Genomic DNA, 13,739 nt, shown 5'->3' on the forward strand with positions numbered 1-13,739 from the left:
TCTTTCAACATAATGCTAACGTAACTGCTATGAAAGCATGTTGTCAACCACAGTACTTTGACTACCCCTGGGCTTTAGACACACAAAGTCTTCACATGTAGAGACTATCTGGAGTTCACAGATCTTTCCTAGCCCATTTCTAATTTTCTTACATGCAAAACTGGTTCACATGTAGCGCGTGCTTTGGCATCACATGATTAAACCTTGGGCTTGCACATTCCTTTTCTCCTTTCACTGTGTGTTCCAGTTTCCTCCCTTTAATGACAGACCATGATTTGCTGTTATATCTGAATCGACAAACTACACTTTGCAGTTTCCATCCAAACAAGAATTGTAAACCGTGATTTGGTTGTAGCTTGTCTGAACTGGAACACAGTGTTTAGCTGCATATACAGTTAAAAGAATCCAACACACGTTGGTTGTCTTTACTCTGATTATATGTAAGACAAAAATAGAGTTACCTTAATAATGAAAAACTATAATCTAACCTCAAGTACTTATACCAGAAAGCCAAAACAATCCAAATGTTTTGGCTGAACAGGAGTGTGTTGTACCCCTTAAAATCATCATCTTTAAACCAAACTGCTGCCATTTTGAATTAAAACTTCAGTTAAGAGTAAAGTGCATGTGTGATGTACAACCCTAAGAGATACAATACGCATTTTGTTTGTCTTCGGCAGATTGGTAAATTTGTCCTTGTTCCACAGTGGAACCATCCTTCATTTTGTTTAGCATTCATACTAATACCTACATCGAGAAGATCTAGACAGATGAACATATCGTATACTGAGGAATTTCCTATGTGTAATACTAAGCTGCTAGTGAAAGGCTGGAAGATCCAACATCAAGACAATGTCCAGTTAGGATGTGTAAATATTATAGTGTGCTTCTTAGCCCACTCAGCAAATACTTTCTTTTCTGTGATAAACCTATGGCCTCCATAAGGAGCATTTTCATGCAGAAAGTACTCGTCACATTCATCTCTTCCTGGTTCGTAGTAGTGATAAGGAACCTTTCGAAAGCCTTCTGACCTAGAATGCAGACAAAACATGAAATCAATGAAATGAATTTTCTGTATCATCTGAATGAATCTGTTTGCATTACATATGAGAAACAGCAAAAACTACTGGGGAAAACAATTCCTCATTATGCAGAGTATAAACCAATGGACATTCAAAAACCATACAGTAAGACCTGAGTTATTATTATCTGGACAACTCTGTTAACTGGCATTTCTGATATGTGACAATACAAATCTTTCTTCATTTAACCATAAAAATTCCAATAGCCGTCCAGCATCCATTTGTGACACCTGCAGAAATTAAGTTTGTAAATTTGCAGTATGTCAGGGGCTACAGGCCCCCTCCCACACTTACCAGTCACTAGGGAAGAAGAGAGGAAGCCTGCTCTTGTCACAACCACTGATCTACTCCTTCACTTACAGTGCAATCCTAAACAGAGTTTTTCTAGTCTAAGCCCATTGAAATCAATTCGTTTAGATTGGTGTAACTCTGCTTAGGATTGTACTGTAAGTGCTGAAGTTAGCACAGTAAGGGTGAGCAACAAGTTGGACCCTTTACTGGTGCTGAGGCTTGTGGTGAGATTGGCTTTGAATGAGACACCCTTTAGGATGCTGTGGAATCAACAGGACTGGCTGGGGGGCAGCTGGGCCATACTGAGATGAGCTGCGAGCACTGCTTGTTAGGCAAGATCTCCCCACCTTCCCCCAGCATTTCACAGGGGTTGCTTCCTTCATGTGATGTCAAAGAGTAAAGTGAGATAAAGCTCATCTGTTTCAGTATCAGGTTGCTCATTGGTTCTGCCTGACTGTGAAGAGGAGAGAGGGGACCCAGAGAGGATTTGGTCAGGGCTCTTTACCTGATAAATAGAGGTTAGACAGGTGGTGTGTTGTGACTGTCCTAAACTGCTTATAAAGCCCCAAACTGGTGAAGGGAGGTTTATGGTGGGTGGCAGTGTGTAAAGGGGTCATAGTCCCCTACTTGTGAAGGAAGTCTCTGTGCATATGCTCCCTCCCCATCATCAACAACACTACTTTCTGAATGTTGCTGATCACTGAGGAGTGTATGTACGGACACTTCTTCTGCACATAGCTGCCATGCTCCCAAACCAGTAAACACATGCAGGTGGGGGGAGAAACCAGCGTGCTTATTTCCACTCTCCCTCTCCACACGTTCAAAGTGGAGACAAGTCACTTGCACAAGCCTACAGAAACCTGTTTGCATGATCAGAACTCCTTAGATAAATCATTTCATCTCATTTTCAAAAGTTTGTTGGATTTCAGGTTACAACTTTGTAAAATTTATGACTGAGTACTTTGGATGGATTTGGCCTAAAATGACATACGTTAGAATGTTAGAAGAATGTTCATCATGTCTCTCTGTGGAGGTTAACTGTTAGGAGAAAGTCTCCTGATTTGTTTAAATCAGAGCTTGGAAGACATGACACTTCCAGCTGAAGGAGAGAGAGGAAGTTAAGTCCATGAACCTGTTTCAATTCAGGATGCAGAGAGAGAGAAATTGTTAGCTGGATAGAGAGCACCTTGGGGTGCGGGTGTCTCTCTGTGTATCTGATATGGGATAGCACTTCTATTGTCTTGTCAATACACCTCTTCGCCTTCACCTATGCTCTGTTTGTACATTTGTAAACAAAGCAGGCCAGGTATTACAAAAAAGCCATACATCTTCAGTGCTGTTTTGAATATAAGAAATCCAATCCAACTTGCCCTGGGACTTGTCGCTGCTTTGGGAAGTGAGGAGTGCCTAACAAACAGATTTGCACTTTCTATATACTGTTCCCAGTCTTACAAACTATGAAGTACAACAAGCAAATGGAAATGTTTTCTTTTCCTCTAGTTTCATTCTGATTCGGCAGAACATCTTTGATTTAAAAAGTTCTTTATGACATTTGACATTAAACTTTTGTAAATGCTTTTATTTAATCAATACCACATGCCATATGGGGACTAAATACACTGGCAATAAAGTGCAACATCAATACAGAATGCCAGAGAATGCCTGCCTAATCCATTTCTTGGATTTATGGCATTAAAATGAATTGTGAAATTTTGACAAGGCATCAGAATTGTAGATGCATGAAAATAATTTCCTGTGATCTTACTTGCAGTAGGTGTCATTTATCATCCCATAGACATGTATTCTGTAGCAAGCATCCATAGCCAGTATTAAGGTAAACCAGCCAGTGCTGAGATAGGATCCTGACTGCACTCTGTAAAAGAGACAACACACAACAGACTGCACTGAGAAATTACTAACACTTTCTCAAAGGCATATCATCTGTTACCTTGCACAAAAGACATTCAGTAAGCTGACAAACTGTCAAAAATAGATAATTATTTTGAATTATTTATAGTTGCCCTTTCACTCTGGCACGGTTGGATTCTCTGGCCTGCAGAAAACAGGGTATATGCTAATATCTGAAATCTGTGTTATTTAGCTACAAGTTCTAGCGACAAATACACAATATCAGTGTATGACTTCACCATTTGCGTTCCAAAACAGAACCATAAAATAATATTCTTCTGACCCCTTGCTGATGCAAGAGCTTTCAATTTCTAGACATACCAGCTGTTGCTCATTGTCATACATGCCCTTAATTGAAATCCCAGGTTTCCTGTCATATAATATGTGGAAATGCTCTCATCTACCAGTGCATTATATCTAGGTCAGATCTGCTGGAATCCAGGCTTGCCAGCATACCTTGCTTATTTGCTAGCTCTTCTTCCTTTCTTTGGATTTTATCTTTTCATTTTTTTTTTACAAAATTAATATCCTGCTTTTATGTGGGCCACTGGTGGTTGCCTATCCATGAGACTGATCAAGTGCAAACACCTGCTTAATTCCAGCAGTGCTGCAGCATTAATTTCTCCCAAATGATTAATCAGGCCCACCTTTCTTTCTCAATATAAAATGCTCTTTGTTCTACTTCCTTTATGCTCCAGGCATCAAAGAATAAGCAGCAGCACACCTAATGGAAAGAAACCCTCCTTCTATCGGCTGCTACTACAAAATTGTTATCTCCTAACAAAGAACTGCTGCCTTAAACAGCTGCCAAGCCGACTTATTCCTGTGTTATGGCTCTCACATAGAAGGCAGCCAGAACACTTCTGCATAGTGATATAGCCCTAGATCTAACAAGTCCTTCCTACCAACAGAATGTTTTTCTGCTCCTGGAAGGAGAGCTTGCTGTAATCTTACAATTCTCTGTTCCACTTATGCAGGGTGAGGCATGTAATCCCTATGCACAATTAAGACATACTCTTCAGTACTCTAGAGACAAATAATTACTGTTGAAAATGCTGTCCCCATGGATTGCCTTCCAGCGCCACATAGTAAAGCAAGTCTCCATGCTACTGGAATGGTCTATGGGATGTACAGTTGCTAAAGATCTTGAGATATGGTCTATGGGCCGTACAGTCTTTTACAGCATTGCTCAAACTGTACAATTTTAGGATCCTACCTGTGACCAGGGCTCATTTTGAGAGGGAACGTGCAGGAACGCAGTTCCGACAGTTCCCCAAAGAGGTCACATGTCAGGTGGCCCCGCCCACTTGACTCTTGGCCATTTTGGGTCCATTTCAGCCTGGATTGGGGCGGAAACAGCCCGGATCTGGCCTCTGACGGGTGGTGGATCACTCTCCTATTCAGGAGCGGCCCGATCCTGACCATTTGGGGCCCCTTTTTGGCCATTTTCAGCCCCTTTTTGCCATTTTGGGCCCAATTTTGGCCCTGAATGGCCAGGATTGGGTTCAAAACAGCCAGGATAGGTGATGTCAGGGGGTGTGGCATATGCAAATCAGTTATGCCAATGACACACTTCCGGTGATGGCAAGGGGTGTGGCATATGCTAATGGTTATGCTAATAGATTATGCTAATGAGCTCCTCCAGCTTTTTTTCTACGAAATGACCCCTGCCTGTGACCCTATATGGGGCACCATTATGACAGCATAGACCAAATTCAACAAATAGGTGCCAGCAATGTTAATGCCTCTATCCAAAGATATTCTACTGTTATGTAGTTTAGAGAAAAGCAAGCCCTCTCCTAACCTAGATTTCAGAAAATCTGCATTACTAACACCAAGTCTTGCATTCATATCACCCCTGAGAATAATCTATGCTGTTGAATATCTGATAACCAAATTTTCAACATATTTATCAAAAAAAGGTAAAGGTAGTTCCCTGTGCAAGCACCGCGTCATTACCGACCCAAGGGGGAGACGCCACATCACAACGTTTTCTTGGCACACTTTTTGTTACAGGGTGATTTGCCATTGCCTTCCCCAGTCATCTACACTTTACCCCCAGGAAACTGGGTATTCATTTTACTGACCTTGGAAGGATGGAAGGCTGAGTCAACCCTTAGCTGGCTATCTGAACACAGCTTCCGCCAGGATCGATCATGACGAGCAGAGCTTGGGCTGCAGTACTGCAGCTTACCACTCTGCGCCATGAGGCTCTTGACATATTTATCAAAAGCTAATTTTGTAATAAGAACTAAGGCTTTTAAACAAGGAACACGCATTAATTTTTTAAAAAGGTTTCACCTAATATTGCACTATCATTAAAAAACCTGTTTGAATTATGTTTAAATTTAAATCCTTTCTCACCCAGGTTACAAGACCACCCCTGTGTCCTCTATTTGCCACACTAACAGTGCAATCCTATGGAGAGTTACTCCAGTCTAAGATGGAGTAACTCTCCATAGGATTGCACTGTAAAAGTGGCTTTTAGATTAAAAGCTTCAAAGCTATTTAGTTTAATTGGGGTTTTAGCCCAAGTCTTTAGTAAAATTTCTTTCAACTCCCAATCCCGTTGTTTACTGTGCCAACCATGAATATTCCATTTCTTCATCTGCATCTTCCTAGGGAAAATCTTAGAACCAGAAAGTAGATTATTAGAGTGAGCTGTCTTGGGCTCATTGCCCTCATGCCCAGAAACATTGGCTAATCCTGCATCCCTCATCCCCTCTTCTTTTTTTTGAGATTAGATTAACATTTTGATTCCTAAAAACCTTAGCAAGGTAAATACTAAAATCAGACAACATTAGAGCCCTACGCATTAAAAGATTTGGAATCATAGAAATATTAACATTAAGCACGACGCTCCAAGTTCTGAAAGTTTTCCTCAAGACTATATAGTTGATCAGATTAATTCTGTCCATAGGCAGTTGTAGTAGCTTGGCCAGATGAGACTAACAGTGCAATCCTATGCAAAGTTACTCCAGTCTAAGTCCATTGATTTTAATGGGCTTAGACTGGAGTAATTCTGCATAGGATTGCTCGGTTAATCTGATACTTAGATCAGATCTCCAAGCTGGAAGTATACCTCTATAAGGAATGATTAGTAGGTTGCCCTCATACAGGCTAAGATGGAATTAATACTTATTATCATCAATGTAATTAAGTATCAGTTTTGATTCTGGACCGGGGGAAGAAAATTCTTTCTTTGATACCACATTTTGTCTCCAGCTGCTCTCCATTTTATACTAGTTCCCATTTTATGGGGTTTTAATTCCTGCTTTGAATGACTACTTTGAATTTTCCCTAGAATCTTCTTCAATTTCACATAAATCTTGCTCACAGTATCTGCGATTAGCAGGGTCTCAGAAGCTAACAAGGCTAAGATACTGTTCTCTTGTCCAGAAAAAAAATCATTTTCACTCTGATTATCCAGATTTTCCTCCTCTAGAAGAAAGTCACTTAAATGTCTCAACATCTCACATCTGTTCTTAAAAGGAGTGTCATGCAATGGAGGATTAACTCTTGAAAAGTAATTATCCAGTCTTAATCAGTACTTTTTTTCTGGGGGATACGTAGGGGTACATGTACCCCTAAACATTTTGTGAATCTAACAGGAGAAACTAAAAATTTTAAAATGTTGGAATTCCCGCTAAACCAATTCCAAACGTATTATGGATATTTATGTGATTTGTTAAGTTTTATGTAGCACATGTTGGCAACAAAGATGTTTAGTTATATTTAAACTCACTAGGAGCGCTGTTCGTCTTACAAAAAATGGAACGTCTTTGAGCATTGAACACGCCACCGAGATCGCTGGCATAGTCGGTGATCATTAGGGTGCAGACAAATACAAACAAGTCTTCTCTAAGCCACTTGGAGCTCTGGTAGTTGGAATCTAGCATGGTGATTGGTCAGTCTTGTTGTTACCCCCGATGGCGGCGACCAATTTATGTATTTGTGTATGTTTTGCGCAAAGAGTGCAAAGAGTTTGTCTATACTGAAATACTTTGGTTGTGCGCACATGTCACTATAGAGGGGCTTGGTTGGCAATATTGATACCCATAATTCTCATCACTGACAGTCTTCTGACGTCATTTCCTTTCACAGTGAACACAACCTCATGCCAATCTGGAAGTTATTGTGAGCTGCGTAATATGAGGTAATGCATGTTTTTGGTAATTTTGTCCACTGACTGCATTTATTTTTTCCAATTTGAACTATAAAATGGTGGTTTTCTTGAGTCAAACTCAGAGTATCCCTAAATATTTTTTTTAGAAAAATAGCACTGGTCTTAATTGTTTAGGAGAAGGTAGCTCATATGTGGGAGTAGTCCTTAATCTCTTCTTTGACAGCACCATCATTCATGTGTCCTCTATGTATGTATCCACAAAGATGCAGCTGGTGTGAGTGCTACTCAATGTTAACAACCAACAGCTAAGCACTCAAGGATAGGAGACAAAGGTGTGAAGAGGTTAGAACTTTCCTTCATACTTGGAGTTCTCAGTTGTTTCACTCTTACTTTTTCATTCTTCATTCACTCTTTAGTCCCACAGCTGGCTTATCATGAACAGTTAAGGAATGTTATCACTCCTAATTTGCCTTACTTTAAAGAAGGTCCAGTTCGCTGCTTCTCACAAGTAATGCAGCAGAAGTCAGGAATCCTGAAGTTCAAAGAAATTATAAACAGCAGAGGCAATAATTCGCTCCAAATTCTCTGAGGCACTTCTTTTAGGGTGAAGCTGTCTATAAGCTGAGTTCCATCAGCTGTTCACCATCACAGGAAATTTTTTTTTATCAAAAGCAAAGCAAGAAGAGCTTTACATTGAGCGTCTGCTCAGGTAGTTATCTTGGGTTTCTCCTGTGGGCTTATAAAGCTGTTACCATCTGACACGGCCATCTGACATTCAAAGTTCTGTTATTGCAAACCAGCTTCCTGCCCCAGCAGCAGAAATATGTTACCTTGAGCTTTTAAAACTACCAATTTGGAATGATAATAGCCATTTACAAATGTACTATGAAGAAAGAGGGCTCTTCTGACAATGCGGGTTTATTGGAGAGCACTATATTGACAGTTTCATCTAAGAACTTCTATACTCAGGAGTAAAAAAGAATTTTTAAAAAGAATTAATATTTCATGCTTTGTTTTAACACCATTGGACCTTAGCCTTCTCACGAATATACTGTACTGGCAGGATAAATAAAAATAGACAAGTAAGTTCTCAGATATCTTCCTTGGGAGATGAAGACATGACAGAATGCAGATTATGGACTTTAAAACAAAGCTCCCCCGCCCCACTTTATTCTGAAGATTCACAGCTAATGAAGGAATATCATGAAACAATGGAAATGCCAGATGATTTTTCACACCGTAGAATTCATTTTTGATGTTGTAAACGTATTTTGAGAAATGAATGAAGGCAGAATTGGAAGTAAGAAAACAATTTTAACTCCCCCCACCCCCGTCATAAGCCTGTAAATATCATTTAAAGTATCATCCAAAACAAGGTGGAATAGATGCACAATGGAGAGAAGCCTCAGCTAAATTGTAACGAGGAGGGCTGCTTTGCACAAGATGAATTTCCCACGGGGAAGTAATGTCTATGGGAAACACATTTGTAATTCAGTTTCATACAGTATAATAAATGCACATAAGCCATTGGCATGCACATTCCTTATACACTGTTACTACATATGGCCAGAAGACATGCATACAAGACGTAGTGTGAATGTGGCCTACTTTCCAATTTAAGCCTGTATTGTTATATGGAGGATGGCGTGTATCATATTCTTATCATATGTATGACCAAATATAAAAGACAGAAAAAGACTCCTGTCTTTATCTGAAGCAAACTTCCACTTATTACAGCAAACAAGTCAACACAAAACGCACGTCAACAAAAAACACAACCCCAGCTTAGGAGAAATACCCATCACCATGAAGAAGATAAAAATAATCGAGTAGCTTTGTGCTTCCAACAAAAAAATTCTTACCAGAAACCAAAACTTCACAGCGACAGCTCTTGTTCATTCCCGTACTAAATAACCATGGTAACCTATATAAACAATCCTGTAGAATATAATACTATCTAAAGAGGTTGGAATGTAATTAGTCCAATCTGAAAAAAAACTTTGATTCTTATTCTACCTCCTAGTCATTTGCCTCCACATTTTATGCAAAAGACGGTCTAGTTTACTTTCTTTAAAAGGATTTATGACCAAATCACTGCTGGGGAAGCAGTAATGTGTTGATTTCAGCACCAGTTCAGCCCCCAAACAACCCAAGCCATTGTTTGGGGCATGAAATCAGCAGGCCCTATGGCTTTGACCTCTTGTTGCCTGGCTCCTGGGGCAGCCCAAGTGAAGATGGAAGTATATTTCTCCCCACTCAGGCTGCTGCCACTGGGCTCAAATAGGCTGCATAGCCTTTCTGCAACCTATACGAACTGGATAGTAGACATGGAGAGGAAACATGTGCTCTTTGTTAGGGAATTTCTATGACCCCTATTCTAAAAGACCTATGTATGAACATTTATTGGAGCTGACCTGTCGCACAGAAGGCAGAAGTTATTATTTGTAAGCAGATTCCTTCTGACACTGAGGTTAAGTAGGGTTAGAAAGCCCTATTGCAAGGACAGTCTCTCTCTCTTGTTTTGACTTTGTACTCAAGAATTTAGCTTGGATAAGCAGCACTCTCTCGGGAAGACACCCAAAATTCCTTTGTGGCACCAGACATGGAGCATGTTTATATTACAGAGAGTTTACTGTCTTGTCAATCAGACTTGTTTTGTGTCATGTCTCCCGAAGAATTTGATTCTGAAGAATTGTTTGTATCTAGTTTTGTTTAACAATTTTATCTCTTTTCTGTAAACAATTAACTTTGGAAAGTATATAAGATTTTCTGCTATGGCTGATATTTATGCATGTGTTGGAACATGGCACTGCATCTGGGTTTTATTGTAAATAAAACTCATTAATCTTTATGGATCACTATTTTTGTGTCTTGATTACTTGTGAGTGACGGCTGTTGGGAAATGTAATCTGAACGCAGAGTACCTTTAAGAATTTTTTTCCTTAACACTCTCTCTCACATGTCACTGTTACCCGGAGCTAGAGAGAGCACATGCAAGCAGGCACAGCTTCCTGACTGATTCCACATTCTTGGGGTGGTGAAAAGAATAGTTATCTTCCCCACAATGCATGATTCTTCTTGGCTTGCAATGTGGCAAATTTTTAAGATTCTGGATCCAGCTGCTTTCATTATTTAGAGCCCAACATGGCTTGGAACCATAGAGGACTGTCTTCTCTCATACATTCCTGTCTGGGAGTTAATATCACAGGGAGAGGCCAAAGAAGCTCATCTGGAGAGTACATAAGAGAGGGCTTTTTCAATGGCAACTCCATGATTATGGAACAACCTCCCGGGGGCGGGGGGGGGTGCTGGCTCCCTTTATTTCAGCTTTTAGAAGGGATCTGAATATGGTTTTATTCAGGAAGGCATTTGATTAGCTTACTATTTACTGATAGCTTTAGAGCTATCAGAGCTATTTCCATTTTTTGTCTCCCTTTCCCAAGGATCTTTCCCTTTTTCTCCCCCCTCACCTCTAAAAGTGTTTTCCATTTTTTCTCTCACCCTTACCCTCTATTCGCCTCCCTGGTGAATACCCTTATCCTCCTCTCTCCCTGGTTCTCTCTCTGGTTCTCTCCTAAATACCCCCCTAAAAAAACCCTCAAACACCTTTCACCTCCCCCCCTTCAAAATACCCTTTCCCTTGTGAGGCAGCTGTGCTCAGTGCTGGGCTTCCCTCACCCTGTGGGGTCTTACCAAGCTGAAGTGCTGGCCAGGCATGGTGGCACTCCCTGCCTCCCAGCACTAGCCAGGTATGATGTTGCTTGGTAACTCTTTGCCTGGTTTCAGACTTGTTTGCTGCCACTGAGGCCAGGCTCAGAGTAGCTTGCCAGCTCCTCAGCTGGGTCTGGCTGGCTCTTCAGCTGGGCTAAGAGTGGCTCATTGCCTCCTTGCCCAGCCTTGGAATGGCTCACTGCTTCCTTGCCTAGGCGGGCAGCTGCTCATTACCTAGGGTTGCCAGCCTCCAGGTAGTGGCTGGAGATCTCCTGGAATTACAGCTGATCTCCAGCTGACAGAGCTCAGTTCTCCTGGGGAATATGGGTGCTTTGGACGGTTGACTCTATAGCATTATATTCTACTGAGGCCTCTCTCCCCCAAGCCCCACCCACTTCAAGCTCCACCCCCCAAATCTCCAAGAATTTCCCAAGTTGAGGCTGGCAACCCTATCATTACCACTGAGCCTAGCTCAGAGGGGTTTGTTGGCTCCTTGGCTGGGCCTGGGGTGACTTCTCAGCTGGTGAAAGAGGTTGCTTGCCAGCTCCTTGCCTGGTCTTGCTTATTTGAGGTCTGAGCATGTGCAGAGGTCCAGTAAGCATTTGGGGAGGGTTTGTGGGAGGGTTTACCATGGGAGGGTTTAACACTCCCCCTCTCAATTTACTGACATTGGTTTTCAGATTTTTCTTCAACTTGGGAGTGTTTTTCCCCATATGGCCCTGATTTTCTGGTTAAAGTATCTGCAGGGGGAGGGCACTTTGCTATAGTATATAAGATGGCTAGCATCTTTGTTGAATTAATATCTGATGTTGCATTAGTATCTACGGGCTAACATAAAATCCCTTGAAGAATAATAAAGGTGTGTGTGGGTGTGTGTACATGCAGGGATAATCTACTGGAATTTATGAAAAAGGCTTCATCTGACATTTCAAGCCACCCTCTTGTGGAAGAGAGTTTTTTGGAGAGACCTCTTTCTCCCCCAACGTGGGTAAATGTGAAGCGAGTTCATATGGCAGTTCCTGGATCTTTAAATACCGTGGGATGGATCCAAACAGCTTTTCTGCTGAGAAAAAAGAGCATCTCCCGTGACCACCCAAAATAGCTATGATATGGGATCAGGGGACCACAATGGACAAAACTCTTGTGAGACAGGGGCTGCAGTAAGGATGGGAATGGGACAAGGTTGAGGGGGAAAGTTGGTTGTATCCACCCCAGAGTCTAGACTATTTACAACAATGTAGATTAGTGACCAGGACTTTGAATTATGCATGGAAGAAAACAGACATACAGTGCCAAAGCTATGTTTAAATCTGAAAGCAACCTTACTACTGCATTTTGTACCCACATAACTTTCCAAATATTTTCCAGTAGCATCTCCACATAAAGTGCATTGCAGCAAATGAATCTGGAGGTGATCAGAACATGGATAACCATGGTCAAATCTTGTTAATCCAGGATGCAGCTGGTGCATCAATCTTATTTGAAAAAGGTACTACACACCACAAAGGGGATCTGAGCCTCCATCTGAAGATATAGATCTAATAGTATCTCCAAGGTTCAAGCTTACTCTTTAAGGAGGAGTGACTGTATCCAGATCAGGCTGACTCCTTAATCCCTGGTCACATATTGCCCTGATATAATGAAATACAGAGATCAGTAGTAGCAATTTTAAAAAGTCCTTGCTAGCCAGTTAAGACACCATGTAGAATTTGCCTGAGTGTTTTACTCACCTGCAGACACACTGGGGAGTTTAAAAACAGTAAGGAATGTGACAAAAAACGGTTACAGGAGTACACTGCAACAATAAGGAAATATGGATTTGTCAAGATTAACTTGCCAAAAATCCTACAGGCAAAGCTGTCACAATATATGGTAGCATTTTATGAGCAACAGTAGCTCAGAGTATGTGAGCAGAGAGATTTGGTTCTGAAAGAAATGGGACTCAGTTTATTGAAGAAGGTATTTCAGCACAACAAAAGAAAATGGTATAATTTCTTAAAATATATGCATTGAAAGATGTTCTTATTCTGCTAGCATAATTTTCAGCTAATATATTTTTTACCACAAAATCTACATTTTCTATGAAAAGCACATCCCCCCCTCCGTTTTCTTGGGATCTAGGACTTCACAAAGAGCTGGATGTATGAATTCAGTTGACTCTAAAGCTTTTTCTTTAGGAAAATAAATAGCCAGGTCTCTGAATCAAAGGAATCAATATTATCACAGCAGTAAAACAACTCTTTTGAAATATAGAAAGCTAGAGATACAACCATATCTTCTGACTTACTTCAGAATAATCTGCTGAAGTAATGGCTGTAATAGCAATTGAGTTTAAAATGGCCATTTTGCAGCTTGAATCTGAGGGCCGCATCAAAGATTCAGTTAGTGGGGTAGTATAGTCCTCTTGTGATTATATTACCTCAGTTTTCATATGAGAATGTACATGTCAATAAGAATGATACACTCCAGTAAAAATACCCATACAAATTTTGAAATAAGAAATAAATGGATCACTTTGTTCTGCATAGTGTTTGTTTACCAGCAGTTCTGAATCTGACAGGCACTTTATAAATTCTCATATTGCATTATGCTTATAAGACAGCGCCAGTGTGCACTTCACA

The 13,739-nt window shown here is 40.7% G+C and overlaps 1 protein-coding gene across 1 annotated transcript in view; it reads right to left on the reverse strand.

The window, feature by feature from the left end:
- Positions 1–807: 807 nt before the first annotated feature.
- The window catches only part of ST6GALNAC3 (ST6 N-acetylgalactosaminide alpha-2,6-sialyltransferase 3), a 472,167-nt gene continuing 459,235 nt past the window's right edge, over positions 808–13,739 (reverse strand). The window contains exons 4-5 of the mRNA XM_054979301.1: positions 3,139–3,246; positions 808–1,031 (exon numbers count right to left, since the gene is read on the reverse strand). Of these exons, the coding sequence (XP_054835276.1) occupies positions 845–1,031; positions 3,139–3,246 (295 nt within the window). The 3' untranslated portion in view covers positions 808–844. The remainder of the gene's footprint in view (positions 1,032–3,138; positions 3,247–13,739) is intronic.

This window comes from Eublepharis macularius, chromosome 5, assembly GCF_028583425.1.
Source record: "Eublepharis macularius isolate TG4126 chromosome 5, MPM_Emac_v1.0, whole genome shotgun sequence".
NCBI classification, from domain to species: Eukaryota; Metazoa; Chordata; class Lepidosauria; order Squamata; family Eublepharidae; genus Eublepharis; species Eublepharis macularius.